The sequence below is a fragment of the Hyla sarda genome, chromosome 7, assembly GCF_029499605.1.
Source record: "Hyla sarda isolate aHylSar1 chromosome 7, aHylSar1.hap1, whole genome shotgun sequence".
Taxonomy (NCBI): Eukaryota; Metazoa; Chordata; class Amphibia; order Anura; family Hylidae; genus Hyla; species Hyla sarda.
This window is the reverse complement of record NC_079195.1, coordinates 171,929,015-171,949,350: the sequence shown is the minus strand read 5'-3', so window position 1 is coordinate 171,949,350 and position 20,336 is coordinate 171,929,015. Positions and strand designations below refer to the sequence as shown.

General features: G+C 41.8%; 1 protein-coding gene across 9 annotated transcripts in view; it reads right to left on the bottom strand.

Moving 5' to 3' along the window:
- LOC130282731 (leucine-rich melanocyte differentiation-associated protein-like) overlaps window positions 1–20,336 on the bottom strand; it is a 545,347-nt gene that overhangs the window by 317,141 nt on the left and 207,870 nt on the right. The window contains exon 3 of one of the 9 annotated variants that reach the window (XR_008846501.1): window positions 1,274–1,507. The exons of 4 other annotated variants lie outside the window; for them this stretch is intronic. Coding sequence is in view for 2 of the 5 variants with exons in the window: in XM_056531304.1 (XP_056387279.1) it covers window positions 4,954–5,104 (151 nt within the window). In the remaining 3 variants the exon portion in view is untranslated. Of the gene's footprint in view, window positions 1–1,273; window positions 1,508–4,373; window positions 5,105–11,188; window positions 11,252–20,336 lie in introns of those variants that run through there. 4 more of the 9 variants (XR_008846500.1, XM_056531304.1, XM_056531306.1 and 1 more) reach the window with 4 other exon arrangements.

Genomic DNA, 20,336 nt, shown 5'->3' with positions numbered 1-20,336 from the left:
TACGAGCGGCATCACCACTCGCACTAGTGCCAGCCACTGGGGCACTTTCATGGGGGGTGCGTGGCCTCGCCTGGCGGCGTCTCCGCCGCCGTGCAGGGGGCTCATCATCACTACTAGATGATGAGGAGGACAAGGAAGAACACAGGAATGTTGGATCTTCCTCGTCCTCACTGGCAGATTCAGATTCGGAGGCAAGAAAAGCGTATGCCTCCGCTACCGAAAATGCCCGGCGAGCCATCGCCTTTTATCTACAGTGGAGGGGGGGGGGGGTGGTGGTGGTGTTGGGGTTTGGGTGTGGGGGGGGGCGGGGGAGTGTGTAGTGAGTGCTTGGTGTAACTATGTATAACGGTGTGTGATTAGTAATCATACACCGTTATGAGAGCAAAAAAAAAAAAACGCTGCGGCCCAAAAAAAAGGGGGGGGGGGGGCAAATCGCAGCGCTCTGAACCCCTAATAGGGCACGGGTCACGCTAGAAAAAGATGAGGCGTACTCTTGAGCCCTATTAGGGGGTCAGGGGGTTTATTTTTTAACTTTTTTTTTAAACTTTATTTACATGTATTTCCCTACCTTTCCCTCTGTTGATTCTGTCCCTGATCTAGGGAATCTTCGGGTCTCCTGAGGCGATCCGATGGGGCAGAGGGGGGGTCCCTGGCTCCTCTTGCAGCTCTGACCGCTGACTGAACCCAGCTAACGGTCAGCGCTGCAGAGGATGCCGTTTAACCCCTCCCCTGCCGGCTGCTCTTGGCTGGATCGTCCAGCCAATAGCAACTCTCTTGAGGGGGTGGCGAAATTGCCACCTCCCCATAGATACAGTAGGTGATAGGGGGTGTATTCTACACCCCCGATCACCTTGTATCTCCGGGTCATCGGGTCACATGTGACCCGTAAGACCCGGAATTGCGCAAATCGCAAGTGCGATTTCACTTGCGATTTGCGCCGATCGCCGACATGGGGTGGTCTGATAACCCCCCTCGGCATTTGCGCAGGGTGCCTGCTGATTGATATCAGCAGTCACCCCAGTCCGATCCCTGCCCGGCGCGCGGCAGGGACTGGAATTCCCACGGGCGTACCTGTACGCCCTGGGTCCTTAAGACCCAGGTACAGAAGGCGTATGCATACGCCCTAGGTCCTGTACGGGTTAAACAAAACTTTTAATTGGTGGCAACTATATTTTAACAGAAAAGGGAATCTTAGTATAAAAACAATGGCAAGTGCAGATAATGAAGACAAACAAGATCGAACAGATATAAAATTATATGTCATGTTATTGTAAAAGGACCCAAAGACATAGGGGAGAAATACTGTAAATGAACAATTCAAATAATGTCTTTTCTTCTGGCAACGAAAGCTAAATGTCTTCTCACCATAGGCCCAATCCTTCCCCTACTGCTAGCAGGCACCACATACATAGTTAAAGGTTTTCAATTCATCCCCAGCCTGTGTGCAATTTGGAGATTACTTTCAGTCTGCTTGCTGAGCTCCAGAAGCTACTGTCTGATGTTTCTGCTTGAAAAAAAAAAAAAAAAAAAAAAGATCAATCTGCTTGTTGTAAATCTCAAGGACACACAGGGAGTCCTACTAATGTGACAGACATTGTGTGAATTGGGATTTCAGTGACCTTTTTTCTGTAAGGCCAAACTATAGGATGACTGTCATAGAAAGGTCAGGCGAGGGGAACCCCTACACAGTATTTTCAAAAGTAATTCCAGAAACAAATCGTACCTGGTTCCGTAATAGTTAAGCGATTCCCTGCAAGAACCAAGAGTAAAGAGGTAATTGCTTTCCCCTACCTCAGCATCAGCGTAGCCAAAGCCCAAGCTGGCTCAATTTACCCAACGCTATAATTTTCAGATATTTTTCTCCAGTCTTGCAGTTTTAACAAGTATACAGTATTTTACATCTCTCTGAAACCAAAAGTCAATCGTGACTAATGATAGACAGAATGTTTTATCATCCACATTCTATCCTTGTCATAGCTGGACAACTGACAGCGCACACGGCTTGCTTCAACATATGAAGGTGAAAATTATGTAGACCGGCAGAACTAGTCAAGATGACATTATGAAAAGAATAGGGCAAATTGAATTTTTTTCATTTTACAGCGCAAGTGAAAAAAATACGTTTTAGGGAGTGAATATTTTGCTCTTCAAACAACAAACAAAGAGGAGGTTTATATTCCAGATACTCATAACCAGCATCCTTACAGTATGGAAAGCATGAGTAGTAAACCCTTGAACTCAAATTGAAACAGGAAACCCCTTGCCCATATAGGAGCTTGCAGTTTCTGCCTAATACTGCCAGTTATTCTCTTACAAGAGCAAGATGGGCAATTCACCATTGGCATTCTGTCCGATCCTCCTTTAGACTATGTAGGCTCTTCCGTTAGTTGAGTTTTTATTTTTATTTGCAAAGCCTAGGTGACATTACTCTTTGGTCTTTAGACTGGCAGGGTGTTTTAGGAGAAATGCTTAATTATACCACTCTTGTTGCTTTGCATTTGTATCTATGCTCTTTTGAAATGCAGTGGATTTTCTGTTTTTATTCTGTTTTATATTTAAATTTTAAAATAAAGAATTACATTTTTTTTTTAAAAAGGAAGCCAGCTCCATGACTTGCAGCTTTGGCTCCAGGCATTTACATAGATGTGACTATTATATGGACAGATAATTGCCTAATATGATTGGTGATCAACTGTGCACAAGTCAATTGATTACAGCCCATATGTTAGAAGTGAACACCTACAAAAATGATCTCTCAATTATTCCTGCCATTCACTTTTATTATTGTCGGCAGTACATCCTCTCTTTATATAAGGAGAAGTGCTGCAATTTAACAAAGACGCAATAAGCTAATAAGCGTTTGATCATCATTGGGCCTTTTATATAGGGCACTAATTGGAAATTAATGTTCGCACAAACAGCTGATAAGAGCCCCTTGTAAAAGCTGACTTCACAAAAGATTCCAATAGATTCGTGAGGGAGGGGGATTAGGTTTGCAATCCGCTGCCTAATAAAAGCACAGATAGAGGTGATCTGTGTTCATTAAAAAGAGTCTTTAAATGACCTAATTTTTTAGTAAAGAGCAACATAAACAATCAATCACTGGAAAGTTTGTGAGGACCTAAATTTACATTATTGTCAGCATATCTCCTACCTGTTTACAAGGGCAGATGTGCTCAGACTTATAATAATCTTTAGGTTAGAAGTGGACACTCCAGTTTGGGGGGGTACAGGCTACAGAAAAAATGTATGTGGGCCTCTTTTTCTGGGGTTTTTCCCCAAAAATTTTCAATAAAAATTGAAAAGTATTACGTGAATTAAAGGGGTACTCCGCCCCTAGACATCTTATCCCCTATCCAAAGGATAGGGGATAAGATGTCAGATCGCCGCGGTCCCGCTGCTGGGGAGCCCCGGGATCGCCGCTGCGGCACCCCGCTGTCATTACTGCACAGAGCGAGTTCGCTCTGTGCGTAATGACGGACGATACAGGGGACGGAGCAGCGCGACATCATGGCTCCGCCCCTCATGACATCACGACCCTCCCCCTTAATACAAGTTTATGGCAGGGGCTTGACGACTGCCACGCCCCCTCCCACGGGGGGGCGGGCTGTGATGTCACGAGGAGCGGAGCCGTGACGTAACGATGCTCCGGCCCCTGTACTGCCCGTCATTACGTGAAGAGCGAACTCGCTCTGTGCAGTAATGAGAGCGGGGTGCCGCAGCGGTGATCCCGGGGGTCCTCAGCAGCGGGACCCCGGCAATCTGACATCTTATCCCCTATCCTTTGGATAGGGGATAAGATGTCTAGGGGCGGAGTACCCCTTTAAGAGAAACACAGGATGAACTGCCACATATAAAAACAATTATACTAATACACACAATTTTTGGGGGGCGGGGGCACCACAAAAACTGCATTATAGAGGAGAAAAAAAGAGGGCGCATTTTTGTGTTTTTATTTGTGCCAAATGAACATCAAACAAAATAGTGTCTGTCGGAAGACTTAATGTTGCAGGATTCCACCGATCAACCCACAAATGAGAGCTTGCTGATTGAATGCTGGTCTTTTTACATGAGGCAATAATTGCTTAATGTAGTCAATAATTGGCCTGTTTAAAATCTCCTTAAACATCTGCTTCCACAAAAGATAAGCTGCATATAAATAGGTCTAACATCCACTTATTTATCTTTGCCTATTAATCAAAACAGTAACGTTTGAGTACACATGTTTGTTTATGGCATCAAAAGGGATAAATGTCAGTCAAGAAAGAAACCTCGATAAAAGATAACACGTCTAGAATAACTACCACTTTACTAAGAATCATAAGGTAGAATCAAACATACAAACATTACAGAGAATTTAAATCAGTTTGTTTTTAATTTTAAAAAAAATCACATTTAATTAACAAGATAGATGGTTTCTCCACATTTAGTGGAGGAAACACATTAATTTCTGTATTTATAAGAATCTTGCAACAGGAAATTTCTAAGTTGCTGGGGCATTCCTGTTGCCGTCAAGACAAGAGGCATGTGAACGCACATTGACTGAAACTAACAACATGACAGATGCCTAAGGGGCAGATCAACAAAATATGTGTTCAATTGGCCACAAACACAATTGTTCAACGATAAATGTTGCTTGGCACATATCACCGCAGGTTTCCAATGAGTCTGCTGACTGCTGTAAAGATGATTGCACATAGGTAGATAGCAGTTATTTTCCAAATCCATTTGCTAAGTTTAGCATTCAGATTATCCTGACGTATTAAGACTCTTCCCAAATGGAGCACAGCAAATTTGCATGCCATGCAAATGTCTCAATTTCCAAAATAAGATGTCAATTAATGGTTGCATTGTTGACTTCCTCATGGATCTTGCTGTAAAAGTGACAGCTGGGGCCTGGCAATGTGAAAGGGAAGTGTAATTGCCAGCTACACGTTTCCAGATTGTTCACACCTACTGGCTCCTCCGTGTACTTTGTTTACTAATACATGAGTAGGACCTTGACATCAGTGGGTTGGATTGTGACATCATCAGGATTTCGTTTGTAAAGGAGCTGGAGGGGTAAGTGTAACAGAGATATAATCTGTGCGGTCTGTGAACTTCCCTGTGTATATAATAAAGCCTATAAATCTACAATAATCATCAAAGACAGTCATGTTAAAAGATAAAACATTTAAATTCTAGTATTAAATGTTAAATATAATTTATAAAAAATGTAAAAGTTTGTGTGGCACAGTGTAGGGGGCAGCTTTTACAGGGGTGATTGGACATCAGCAGATCATGAGTACCCTTTGGCCTTTAGAAGGCACCAGGAAAGCAGCCACAGGAAATTTTCCTGCAGCTGCTCTACCCCATTAGCAGAATCATACCCGTAAAAGGAATGATTATCGTAAAAGGTATATATTAAGCCAGCTTTAACCAAAGAAGCAAAATTTGCCTGAAAAATATTCCTCCCTCCTCAGCCAATGCACTATATAATTAATGCTGTCACTGTCATGTCCTAAACAGAAGTGCTTTAAGAAGCCAAATGCAAAAAAGGTTGTACTGTACCATTACGTAGCCTTTTTGTACCTGGATGACTAAATGGCTCTGTGGATGTTTTATACCATATTTATAGATATTTAGCTATTTATCCTAATAAAAACTCTAAAAAATAGGGCCTTGTTCTAGAAAATCTAAATAGATTTATTTTTCCACAGTATGTTAACTTAAAATGTAGTACTTATCGATAGTTCTTTGGAGCCACAACCTTGGGGTGAAAATTATAATTTGTTTTGCTTCTCCACAGCAGAGGAAATGTATATTATTAAAAAGCTTTCTTATAGCCATAGTTTCCAAGATCCCTGGATGTTTTTCTATAAATTATATTGTCATGTATCAGGAAATGTTGTTCAGGAGGGATAGAACACGATGACAACACAAACAGCCCAATGAAGAAACATTTGTCTTGGCTTGATACCTTATCACTGTGGTGGCACCTAATGACAGACAGACCATGTATTTTTTTAGATAAATCATGTTTACGTGAATGTTTAAAATGGTAGTTTAGTGTTAAAGCGACACTGTTCCCTAGAATAGGCTTGTAAAGCGGCACACACAGAGCACCAGGTCTTCACAAGCCTTTTTTAGGCATACCTTTATAAATAAATTGGGCTTCTGAATTCTTACAAATTACTGCTTCATAATTCTTTCGGGAGTCTGGCCGACTTGAAGAGGCCGGGCCTGGGGTCTTCTCTGCTCCGGGGCTGCATCGCCTCTTTCTGCTTATAATGCGCAGTTGGATGACAGCTGTCACGTGCACAGAAGAACTACACAGGTCTGTCACGAGCAGGCGCACCTTAGGTAGTTCTGTGTGTTCATCAATTGTATGATGTAGCCGGAGAGAGGCAGTGTGGCCCCAGAGCCTGGACCCTGACTCTCCAACTGTTGGCCCAACTCCTGAAGGAATTATGAAGCAGTTATTTGTGAGTGTACAGAAGCCCAATTCATTTTTATGGGTATGCCTAGAAAAGACTTGTGAAGACCTAGTGTGTGCAGATTCACAAGCCTATTCAAGTCTATTCTGATAGTTCCGCTTTAAGCAATGTTCCTTTAAGTGGCATGTAAAATAAAAACCTATTCAACATTGTTTGCTTTTTCATCATGGCTTATTATTGTTACCTATATGTGAATTACTAAAGGAATTAATTAAATGAGAAAAACTCTCCCCCTACCTAACAAGCCAAAGAAACAGCACTTGACAGAGCAACAACTAGAAAATAGCACTCATATCATGTTTTCCATGGAGAGGGGGAGTATTTAGCATGAAATAAACAGCAGCTTTCAGCTACGAGCAACATGTCATTTCTGGCTGCACTGTTGTTCAACATCAAGGAGAAGAAATCAATGGCTGCATTACAGGATCAACAAGGACCTCAGAGCCTATCTCCATTTCAGATGCATTAGAATTAATTTCCTTTCTCCACAGTTGCCCTCTTGTCTAAAGCTCCAGGCCGCTTCATCTCTTCACTCACCACATTTTCCCTGCACAGCAAGACACAAGTAGTTGACACACTGACAAGCTGCTGTGAGTGACAACTGATTTGTACAAATTTCAAGCTTTATAAATCTACCTGTCACAATAACAACATTAAAGAATGAAGAAACTCAGCGGGTAATATGGCCAAACCTTAACCTGACAACAAATTTTGTAAGGCGTGCAGCACACCTTTTGATTTATGCTGGTTTTGCTACCCATTAGCTTACAAAAAACAACCTCAGACCTATTATTTTCCATTTTGTACCAATGAATTATCAGTTGTAGAACATCATAAGATCAAAGACAGAGACAGAGTCTGCAACTTCTTCCAATCTACAGCTGGAATAGAATAAACATAATATATCAAAAACTAGACAAAAGAAGCGACTGGGCACTGCTGGAGAGGAAGATAAGTGGATATAGCCAACACAGGTGTCTATATGGCGGTGGGGGTGGGATGAAACGTGAAGCAGGGTACAGCGTGGTGCTCACATATAGCAATTGCAGTAATCTTGTGAAGAAAAGAAGAAAAATTGGAGCACACACCTGTTTGACTTGCCTGAAGTGGTTTATTTCAGTAAATTCTGATCCAACATCCCGACACCCCTAGACCAAACAGAGCTGGAGCAGCAGGAGCTATTCACCTGGACAACCGCACAGTTTCACACTGACGGGCGTTTCTTCAGGTCCACGGTGACACCGTGTTAACTTTAAAAACGCAGAGGCCGCCGGGAGGTAGCGCACGCAGGGACATCCCGTCACTGACGTCCCGTGCTTTCCGCCCATAGAAGAGCAGAGCGGAGCAGCGAGGAAAATGCGCGCGCATGGTAAGTCACCAGTGGCACGTCATCTTCAGTGTTCCGACCACCGCTCCTCTACGGTCCCGGGACCTACTGCTATGGCCCATAGGCCATAGCAATAGATCGTGACCCTGGACCAGAGGAGTGGTGGTCGGAATACTAAAGTGGGGCAGTAAACACTGTATATGGCTGAAGGCTGTATGTCTGTGGGGGAACTATACTGCACCTAATGTGGGGGAACTATACTGCAATCAAAAAATATATATATATATATATATAAGGAGTGTTGCTGAAAGACAATTTATTAGTTATTATTGTTAAAAGCCACCAGAGAGAAAAAGTGCTTCCCAACCTAGTGTGTAAGATACAATAGTGCTGGCAGACAGCCGAGGGGTGACTAAATACTTTTATCATAAGTCACAAGTCCTCAGTTTATGTACAAAGCGTGAATGCACTCCTGATGGATGTACGGGTGCATACACAACATGTGGTATACAAGAATATTTTCACAAATACTGTTCATACAGTTTATGGATACAAAAAGACACTTATACATATGTGTTCCCAAAACGTGTGTTCCCAACGTGTTTCTGTCCTACATGCTAAATATTCTGCATGGGGATGTCCTCAGGGGAACCTATATCATATAATATACTGGTCAAAGTATAAGATTGTTGTTAGTAGGCACAGTAGCTCAATGCCATTATGTAAAGATATTCCACACAGGCCTGATAGTCAGCCTCTGCAATAAAAAGCAATAAAGGAAATAATAAATATTCTTACCCCTCCAGAGTCAATTTTTTCTCTCATAGTAATGAAAGATTATACTCACAAAATATACAGGTGGAGTGTGGCCCTAGAACAAAAATAGCGGGGTGATATAGTATTTGTGTAACGCCGAGCGCTCCGGGTCCCGCTGTACCCCCGGAGCGCTCGCGGCGTTCTGCTGTGTTCGTTCCGGCAGGAACGCGATCCGCGTGGTGGGTCATGTCCGCTCGCGGATCGCATCCCGTTCCACTCACCCTCCTCCTCCGGTGTCGATCTCGTCCCGGCGCGCGCGGCCCAGCTCCCTAGGGCGTGCGCGCGCCAGCTTTCTAAGATTTAAAGGGCCAGTGCACCGCTAATTGGTGCCTGGCCCAATCAGTCTAATCACCTCCCTAACTCATATATACCCACCTTCCCTTCCTGTCCTTGCCGGATCTTGTTGCCTTGTGCCCTGAGAAAGCATTTAGTGTGTTCCCTTGCCTGTGTATCCAGACCTTCTGCTGTTGCCCCTGACTACGAATCATTGCCGCCTGCCCTGACCTTCTGCTACGTCTGACCTCGCCTCTGTCTAGTCCTTGTGTACCGCACCAATCTCAGCTGCCAGAGAGGTCGAGTCGCTACTGGGGGACACGACCTGGTAGTTACCGCCGCAGCAAGTCCCTCCCGCTTTGCGGCGGGCTCTGGTGAACACCAGTAACAACTTAGAACCGATCCCCCAGTACGACCCGCGCTATCGCCTCTCTGGCACAGAGGATCCACCTCCTGTGTCCTCACCAGCTGCCAGTCCGGATCCTGAAAATTTTATTTGTAGCTTACGGATCAAAGTAACGCCCCAGTAAATACTTACAGTCTGTGCCGAGAGGAATTAGCTAGAGCGCTCCTGCAGTGACAGGAGGACGGGAGATGCTAGATAGAAATATATAAACCACTATTTTTTTACATATGAATATAGGAGTAGCTAGACAACAAGGACCACAGGTAGTGTATAATGAGCCCGATTGGATAATGCATCTAGGAAACATAGAGAATTAACCCATATTATGCCAGGGCATCCCTGCAAGGTAAATAAATGCAGGGAAGCCTTGGCAATAGGGAGTCTCAGTGGCTATAACTGGCATACTGGATAGAACAGGTGGAAAAAGTTTCTAGATTTGTAACACCTGAGAATGACATAATACATTTTTACAACAATATATGAATAAAACACAGAGTGGAACACCATGTGTGGAGATATAGGTGCCCTTATGGGGGTATATGTAAGAGAAATTACAGAAATAAGGGGATACAGAGAATGTACAAGATTGTGTATTGTTGGACTAGTGACTAAGTGAATAAGTCAAATAGATGAGGTAGGGAGGATAGGCGGGGCCTAGGGACCTAACCTGGCCCTAAAAAGCCCTACACTGAAACCCTAACACTAAGCGGAATTTACATCCTAAAAAGGACGGTATCGGGGTCAGGAACCTCCTTTTAAACTCTGAAGGCCCTACCTCTAATGAAGGTGGTCCTAACTATAATGATCCACTGGGATCTTCCCTTACTACCTGACTCCAACTCCAGTCACTAGTCCAAGTCTGGATTTTAAATAAAAGGTGTAAAATTCAGTTGTTCATTAAGTCCGCGTGGTGCGACAGTATTAAGATTGAAAATCCATCTACACTATACTGCACCTAATGTGGGAACTATACTGCACCTAATGTGGGGGAACTATACTGTACCTAATGTGGGGAACTATACTGCACCTAATGTGGGGGAACTATACTGCACCTAATGTGGGGGAACTATACTGCACCTAATGTGGGGGAACTATACTGTACCTAATGTGGGGAACTATACTGTACCTAATGTGGGGAAACTATACTGCACCTAATGTGGGGGAACTATACTGCACCTAATGTGGGGAACTATATTGCACCTAATGTGGGGGAACTGTACAGCACAGTCTTGTGCACAGGGGCATGGGGTCTTGTGCAAAGGAGGCATGGAGTGTAGTACAAAAGGGGCATGGGGTCTTGTGCAGGGGGGCATGGGGTCTTGTGCAGGGAGGGCATGAGATGTTGTGCAGGGGGGCATGAGATGTTGTGCAGGGGGGCATGAGATGTTGTGCAGGGGGGCATGGTTTTTATTTTTTTGATGCAACCCACATACACTTAAACCTTGTTTTGTTTTGGCCCACGTTAGCCTTTGAGCTTAACCTCAACCTTAAACAACAACCTCACAAAAACTAAACACTTGAACTGGTCGTTTAAAACAATTCTGCTTTCTAACTTTTTTTTGCTGGCTCTCAGATTAAAAACAAATTTATCAAACCATGAAATACAGTATATGGAATAAGGAACCATGTATGCGCTGAGCTGGGAGGATGTAACAAAATATAAAGGCAAAAAAGGCAAAAAATGCATAATGGCCAAGGTAAAGAGGCATGGTAATACTGAAAACCGTTTTAACTATGAATTAAAAATAAAAAAATTAACAATAGCCTGTGAGGGCAAGGGATAATGCAATGCACAAAAAGAGGAAGTTAACGCTTCTATTAACATAAGTATATGTATTGTGCACAGCAATGAAACAAAAAACACAAGTCTACCTGTTGCCCTTTTCAAGTTGTTTTGTCTACAGCAAGATAACTGGAGAGCTGGCTACCACTACTTGGACCAAAACATGTTACCTAATGATAAAGACAAGTTAGATATCACATAGCAATGGAATTAACATGACAAATCCCCATTGCTGAACAGCCTCCACATTCAAATGCACATCAAAAGAGAAGGTGTGGTGTGAACAAAGTCAAAAGTTCACATGAAAGGTTGATGACTGTACTACAAAAGAACTTTACTAACAGGCAGCATTCCTATTGTACAGAAGAAGAATTCTAAAGTACAGAAGAAGAATTTCTCATTTCTTATTTTTCTTTTCTTTATCATTTCTTCTATGTTGCAGTTTTTTTTTTGTTTTTTGTTTTACACAATGCTTATTTTGCATTTTTTTTTTGTTTTGTTCTACTAGCTAAGTGCTTTTACCAACCTAGTCTTGGTAGACAATTTTGGATGCAGTGGTCACTAATTTATCATTTGTGAATCATAAAAAACTAAAAATTTTACACAGCAAAGCTTGAAAGTGAACTGCTCTGAGTGGTGCTCCAGAAACCTGCTTTACAATTTGACAAATGGTGTTTAAAGTAATTTTGTTAGTTTTACGAACTTGAGCACTATTGATCAAACATCGTGAGACTGTAAGACACATTATGCACAAAAAAACTGCAAAAAAAACCTGGAATAAAAGTGAATTGAAAAATAAAACACAAAATCTACCCCATGCTTTGCCAGTTATAAAGCAGGCCATAAAGGGAGTCCGTCAGGCAGGGTTCACACCACGTTTTCATGCTGCCCGTATGTAATTCATTTCAATGAGCCGACCGGAGTGAAAGACTGACTCCTGTCGGCTTAATTTTTGCCCCGTATGTGGTTTTCCCACCAGAGCTAAAACCGTGGTGGACCACGATTTAAGGTCCGGTGGAAAACTGCATACGGGGCAAAAATGGCATACGGCAGGAATAGGGGAGCGCCCGATTTTAGTTCCCCCCGGGTGCTCCCGTATGCGGTCTCGTATGGCTGAAAACATGGAGTGAACCCAGCCTCACCCAGGAATTGCCTATAGAACTGCTGACATGTGCATATACCATTACTTGCAATGGTACCTGTATATAGCATCTCCGCTGGTGCAATAGTGAAAAAAAATTTATTATCAGCCCAAGGAGTCAAAGAAACATGGATGAGGCCCTGCAGTTCCCCCGGACCACAACATCTCATGAATTTGCTGACCCTCCCCACCTATTTGATCAAGATTTGTGGCACAATCGTGACAAATCTGTGAAGCCCTGCCAGATCTATCACTCTCACCAGCCCGAGGCACTATAGCCACACCTCTTTGACTCCCCGGGATGGTAATAAAAAAAGCATATTTTTTTCACTACTGCACCAGTGGAGAAGCTACATACAGGTAACATTGCTCTGATTGTAAGTAATGCTCAATGTCAGCAGTTCTGTAGGCAATTCTTGGGTGACAGACTCCCTTGAAGGGTAAAAACTAAATATTCTGTTGCATTGTGGATGGCCAGTTGCAGTTTTTTTTTTGAACATTGGTCTGTTAGCCTCTTTTTTTTTGTGCTTAACAGACCCTGAACAGGATGAAGCACAGCGGGCATCAACTGATCCCATTGACTTTGCATGGGGTCCTTCGGATGTCCATTATTTTGGAGGAGTTTAGCGGACAAAAATACCAGACATGTAGTAAAATTTCTCCCGCTAAACTCCCTTCATTTCACAATGGAACTAACACTAACGGTGTTCAGCGGTAGTGTGAAAGAAGCCTTAAAGGGGTACAAAGCTGCCCAAGCAATCAGAACATTATGTTTCAAACAATTGGAGCGAGCGAGCGGGGGTGTGGCATGACATCACAAGGGGTGTGGCCGTGACGTCACGACCCTCGCCTCCCGCACCCAGCGTTCTAAATTAATGCCAGGTGCTACATAAAGATCGTGGGGGTCCCAGCTGCACCCAGCTTACACCCAAACAGTGGCTTTTCAGCAGTACTTCATGCAGATGACCAACTGCAACAAAAATTGTGTGTTTTCACCCATGCGTTTTAAATGCCCAACAATTATTACTAATGATTATAAGATAAATAAAATCAAATAATCGTTACATTGATATATATCTTTGGAAACAAACTTTTCAAAAAGCTAACAAGTACTACAAGTAAAGATCCCAATGCACATTAAAGAGGCCTGGCCTACTATCTAAGGCAGTGTTTTCCAAACAGTGTGTCTCCAGCTGTTGCAAAACTACAACTCCCAGCATGCCTGGAAAGCCTTTGACAAAACACTGGGAAACACTGATCTAATGTGTATGGAGATGTCCCATACTCTGATGCTAAATGCTGGAGAAAAGAAGGATTAAGCATGCTGGATTTTAATATGCACAATACTCTGGTACCCACAGGAGCTAAACCTTTGCCAGAGAAGTCTGACAGCAGCTTATACCCCTATACCTATTATAGGTATAGGTATGCATATCCGGCAAGTATGTGTATGGTGGAGATGGGAGCAAAGAGCTGTTGAATCCTCAGTGATTTTCAAGCATTTCTGAAAATCTACTGTTTGAGAGATATATACACTTACTAACCCCTAACTGCCTTCTTTGTTTTGCCCTTGGTTGAAACGGTCTTAGGCTAAGTTTCCACTCAGGTTTTTTTCTGGTTTTTTTTTTTTTTTTTTTTGGAAAGCTGCCACTGCAGTTTTTGAGCCAAAGCCAGAAGGGTATATAAAAGGAAAGTTTAACTCAGTTCAACTGCATAGTGCTTATTAGTCTCTACTGTATATACAAGCAAGGGAGATTGTGGGAAAGGGTGTGCTCTGTTGAACTGCAACAGTAGGTTCACAGAGGAAACCAGGAAGTGATCAGATCCATGGGCGGAAAAAAACTGTACAGTAATATAGGCCATTTTACCTTAAGAAAAAAAAAAAGAAAAAAGCACATTTGTAATTATGTATAATGTGTATATATATATATATATATATATATATATATATATATACATATATATGACAATGTGATACACATCTGATTGGTGTTATTTCTTAAAGAGTTTTGTTCCAACTAATGAGTAGGACTATAAACCTTTCTAAAGAAATGATAGGTCAATGATAAGAAAATAATCTTTGCAAGAAGGGATTTCTGATATGTTCAGCACAATCCTACTAACAAGTGCATTGTGGAAATGTTCAACCCATGTTTATTTAATATAAATATATAAGACAATAAATAAAAGATATTCAGGTTTAATTTTTTTTTTTTCATGTAACTATAATACCCAATATTTTAACCTTGATAGTCTATCATTCCCAGTATAGTTTTAAAGCCTCTTCTCTGTTACAAGATGTAATCTGAACTAGTTTTAGGCTGTCTATCAACAACATCATACAGGACAGGGTACTTGTGGCAGATAAGCCCCAAACTGCAAAGTGCTCCTGAAATATTAATGCAGTATGGTCATGAAAAAGCTGCCTGACAAAATGGCTCTAGTGTAATTGAGCTGTTGAATACCTAGTTCAATTTTCCCACATTAATGGAAGCTGACAGACATTTGCCTGAACTATATAACAAAGACAAAAATTAGAATGAAGCAGGCCTAGTCATGTCACAGAACACTTGTCTATAATATTTTAATAAGTAAGATATAGCAAAACCATTCACAATTTTGTCACTGCTAGTCTACAAAGAAATGCAATGTGTTCCACTGGCTTATAAGTTGGAAGATTCTATAGGTATGAACAAAGTATATGCTATAGGTGAGTACGTGCACTAGTAAGGCCAGAATCTCATAGCATCATTGGTATGCATCGTGATGCATATACCCATGGCATGCTCAATGACTTTAATAGATCAAATAATCAACTCTTGAAAAAGAATGATTTGTTAACCAAACATATACTCTTTCTTAGGAGGATTCAAAAGCGCAGTCTAGCAAACTTTACAAAAAAAAAACTATTATAGGTATCCTGACGTGTACCAAAGACATGATCCAAAAACATTATGTGAATGAGAGTCCATATTGTACCACAATGTGTCACCAATTTATGCCGTTTTAAGGAGGTATTAATAAATCTATATGAGAATACAGAGCATCATAGAGGAAAAACAAACCTTTTAGCACTTCATGTATCACAATATGGAACCTGTGCAAACAGCTTTTCTGATTCCAGTTCCAAGATATTTAATATTGAGTGTGCCTTAACCCCTTAAAGACCAAGCCCATTTTTCCCTGCCTTGAAGTACAGAAAAACGTATCCCCTAAACACGGGATAGGGTATAACTTTTAGATGGGGGGGTCCGATAGCTGTGGCCCACTGTGGTCTCCTGTACGGAGCCCCGGCTCTCCCCGAGAGTGGCACGTCAAGACCTCTGTTTAAAGCGTCGTCCGCCACGCCCCCTCCATACATCTCTATGGGAGAACCGAAGATTGCCGAATGGCTCTCCCAAAGAGATATATGGAGGGAGGGGGCGTGGCAGCCTGCGATGGGGGAGAGACAGGGCTCTGTACAGGAGATCACGGGAGGCCACATTGCTCAAACCCCCCACAATCTAAAACTTATCCCCTATCCTGTGGATTGTTTTTTGCGCGGACAATTGTATTTTGTAATGGCCTCTTTCATTTTACCATAAAATGAAGAGAACTGCAATTGTGTTACTTTTGGAGGGACTGGTTTTTACACAGTGCACTTTATGGTAAAAATTATCTTTTATTTTTTCCATATACATGGATGTATGAGGGCAAATTTTTTGCACTGTGATCTGTAGTTTTTATCACTACCATTTTTGTTTTGATGAGATTTTTGATCGCTTTTTATAAAAAAAAATTTCCCAATATATCATGTGATAAAAAATCTGTATTTTTAGTCTTTGGTATTTTTTTCGGTTTACGCCGTTTACCGTGCGAGATCATAAACATTATGTTTGGACATTTATGCATGCGGCGATACCAAAAATTTAACTTTTTTGTAAAATGGGAAAATAAAGGGGAATAAAAATATTGTTTTTATTTTTTATTTTACACTTTTTAAGTCCCTACAAAGGACTTTTATATGCAATCATTGGATTGCATTTACTGTATAATACTATGCCTATGGCATATTATTACAGTAAGATCGTCAATCCACCGATATAGCCTGGCTAAGCCAGGCTACTTCATTAAATCGGCGATCGGGCATCAGGATGCAGGTAAGGGGACCCTCCCCCGTGATGCACTTTCACTTTAGACGCCGTGATCGGCATTGATGGTAGCCTCACACTCACTGCTCTGAAGCGACTGCAGCTCCTGTGGTCGCTTCAAAGCCGCTTAAGGATTAAGGGCGTACAGGTAAATCAACTAGTGCCAGAAAGTTAAAAAGATTTGTACATTACTTCTATTTATAAATTACTTCAATTAAAAAATATTAACCCTTCCAGTACTTAGCAGCTGCTGTATTCTACAGAGGAAGTTGTTTTCTTTTTGAATTTCCTTTCTGTCTGACCACAAGTGCTCTCTGCTGACACCTTTGTCCGTTTCAGGAACTGTCGAGAGCTGGAGAGGTTTGCTATGGGGATTTGCTCCTGCTCTGGACAGTTCCTGACAGTTCCTAGAGGTGTTGGCAGAGAGCACTGTTGTCAGGCAGAAAGGTAATTCAAAAAGAAAAGAACTTCATTTGTAGTATACAGCAGCTCATAAGTACTGGAAGGATTAAGATTTTTAAATAGAAGTAATTTACAAATATGTTTAACTTTCTGGCACCAGTTCAGTTAAAAAAAAATGTTTTCCAGTGGAGTAACCCTTTAAGTACCAAGACTCAAGGGCATACCTGTATGCCCTTCGTCCTAAATAGGTTAAAGATACTTAATTCTATAGTACTAATAAATAAAGCTTAAATACACTCTATAATCATCAGGGATGTGGAATTCCTATCGCCCGACACCCGAGACATGCAGTTTCGGGCGCAAGGCAGGTGAATTTTTCCGGCCCTTAGCCCAGCTTCGGGCAAGCAGGGCCGGACCTGACAAGCACTGCGGCGCTCTGCAGACTGTGTGAAGCGGGCTCCCGACTCCTGCCCACTCCGTACTCTGCAGCCTCCGGCTGTGGAAACGTGTGTCCTCCTTAGCAGAGCAGGGGAGATGAGAAGCTGTGCACGTCCTATCTCCCCTACTCTGCCTTCGCTCCCCCCAGCTCTAGCTTCGAAGAGCTGAGGGGAGGAGCGGACGCACGTCTGCACGGGGCGCAAGTTTCCAGCCAGCATGCGGCGCTTAGCAGCCTGTATGGAGCTCCCGACTCATGCCCGCTCCCTACTCTGCAGCCCCCGGCTGTTTTCAGTAGCCGGGGGCCGCCGCTAATAGCCAGCATGCGGCTGGCTATTAACCCTTTAGATCGCCGCTGTCAAACTTGACAGCGGCGTCTAAAGGGACCTGTGAATGCTCCCTGGAGGGCTTGTGGGGTGGATCACCTCCCCGCAGCGAGATTGTGGGCGGTCGATCCATAGTGCAGGTAGCCGGAGGGCTTACCTCTGCTTCCTGCTGTCCCGTGGCTCTGTCATTGATAGAGTCTGGCTGTACCAGGCTCTATCAATGGATCGCAGAGCACAAAGATCAATTGAGTTCAATAGAACTCTATTAATCTGTATGAGGAATCTAATGATTCCTCCTAAAAGTCTAATAAAGTGTTAAAAAAAGTTAAAAAAAAGTTTTAATAAAAGTTTAAAAAACACACCTTAACCCCTTCCATGTTAAAAGTTAAAATGACCCCCTTTTCCTATATAAAACCATGCAAACATAATAAAAATAAACATATTTAGTATCGCTGAGTGTGTAATTGTACAACCTATTAAAATATAACATTATGTATCCCGTACGGTAAATGTAAAAAAAAAATACCAAACCACAGATTTGCAATTTTTATAATATCCCAGAAAAAAAAAAGTTAAAAAGCAATTAAAAAGTCAGATCAATACAAAAATTGTACCAATACAAAAAACAGATAATGGCGCAAAAAAATAGCCCTCATACAGCCTGGTATGCGGGGGAAAAAAAGCTACAAGTTCAGAATTGTTTTTAACTATAAAACTATAAAAATCTTATATTACTGTAATCAGGCGGCCTAAAGTGTGAAACTAACATGTTATCTTACCACAAGGTAAATGGCGTAGAAAAGAAAACCACCAAATCTGCTAAATTATCTCTTACTATTTCAATTTCACTTCACCTAATATATATATATATATATATATATATATATATATATATATTGGTTCGGAGAATATGTTATTGAAAAATTAAAAAGGTATCATTATAGTAGGTATTTATGGCTATTATAGGGAGAGGAGGAAAAAATGAGAGCGTAAAAGCAAAAATTGACCCGGACAAGTGGATCGTCATGAGGGACTAGTAGATTTTGCTCCATTTTAGTCCTGTGGACAAGTAGTTTTTTATAAAATTTCCACACCCCTGATCATACTAGTAAACTCTCTCTCTCAGTACATCACAAACTGCTATTATGGCTGGATGGGTAAAGCAATGCTTATTCTTAATTATTTTATTTTTATCTTCATATTCCCATGCAGCCAGTCTGCAAAGGATCGGTGAACTGTATGCTGATGTATACAGGGGACTCCTAAAGCTTGGCGCAGTATGGTGAAGAGGGTTCTTAAAAGGGAATATCCACGTTTAAAATTTGTTTTAAAAAGGATCTTATCATGGCTTGCCAGGAGTACCGGACATGACTGCTGAGGCTAGTGAATTGCTAAAGTGAATAGTTTCAGCCTCTTGTGAAGAAAGATTGGGGCCTGAACAGAGCTTGTATAATGGAACAGCACAGAATCAAAGAGTTGAGTAAAGGTTTTTTTTTTTTTTATAAATCAAATTTGAGATTTCTTAACGCTGATATCCGCAATCAACCCTTCAGATGCCATGATCAATACTGACCAGGTGTTGGGGGGTACTTAGGCACACTGTTAGGACCCAGGAAAGGTTACTGCTATACATGAAGTCCAGTTCTTCTGTCTTGTGAACAGCCAGAGTTGTTACAGATATCCAGTGTTACTGACTCAACCTATTTAATGTTATGGCTAATTTGAGTATATACTGTACTGTTTATTAGTATAACTAGGCTAGTTGATTAACATATACCAGACAGGTCAACCCCTTCCTGCTGCAGCAATTTCTGCACATGGTACTTTTAGTTTTTTCTTCCCTGCCTTGGAGGCTCATTTCTAAAAACTGCTCCCCTCCAATATTAGTGACATGTTTGTAGTAAAAAAAAAATATAAGAGAAAAGGTCAAGTACAGCTTGATCAATTTTATTTCAATCCAAGAGTCTAGGTAGGACACAAATGGAGAAAAAAGAGTAACACTCTCATTCTACAATGTCAACCTTAGGGTCTATTCACACGGCAGAATTTCTGCGCATCCGCCCCAATTCTGCTTCCACTTGTGAGGATTTTGTGCTGAATTGGTGCGGAATCCAAGCGGAAATTCTGCAGAAGTGTGAATGTGAGTTTGTACTCCCATAGAAGTGTATTGGGCTTTCATTTGAGGAGGAATTCCTCAAGTGTAATTCTGCATGAGGAAATTCTGCCGTGTGAATAGGGCCTTAGTCAAGTTTGTAATTAATATAGTTACTGTTATTTCAAATTGAAAATAAAAGAAGCGATCTGATTGGTTGCTATGGGCAACTGCACCACTTTTCCTCTACACATGTTATTATGAATCTCCCCCAATGTGACCGCACCAGCACCATAGTTAGTGCAGAATATAAATGTACAATTAGAAGGCTGGACCACCTAAGAGTTACCTGCGGCGGGTGTTCCATCGCAGATTTTCCCCAGCAGATTACATTAACTTTAAAGGGGACTGCTGCAGATTTTTCACTGCAGAAATTCCACCACAAAAAGACCTGCCACAGCTCAAACCAGACACTGGAAACTAACAGGTATTCCCCCATGTAAACATACCCTAATACAGGATGTTACTCGCGATCAGTACAGGATAAGTAATGGAATATGTGCACAGTGACCCCACCAGCAGAATATGAAGTACAGCTCTGCTGTATAATACAGGATATAACTCAGGATAAGTACAATAAGTAATGTAGTATATTTGCACAGTGACCCCTGCCAGCAGAATAGTGAGTGCAGCTCTGGAGTATACCAGATTTTACTCCTGACCCTGAAG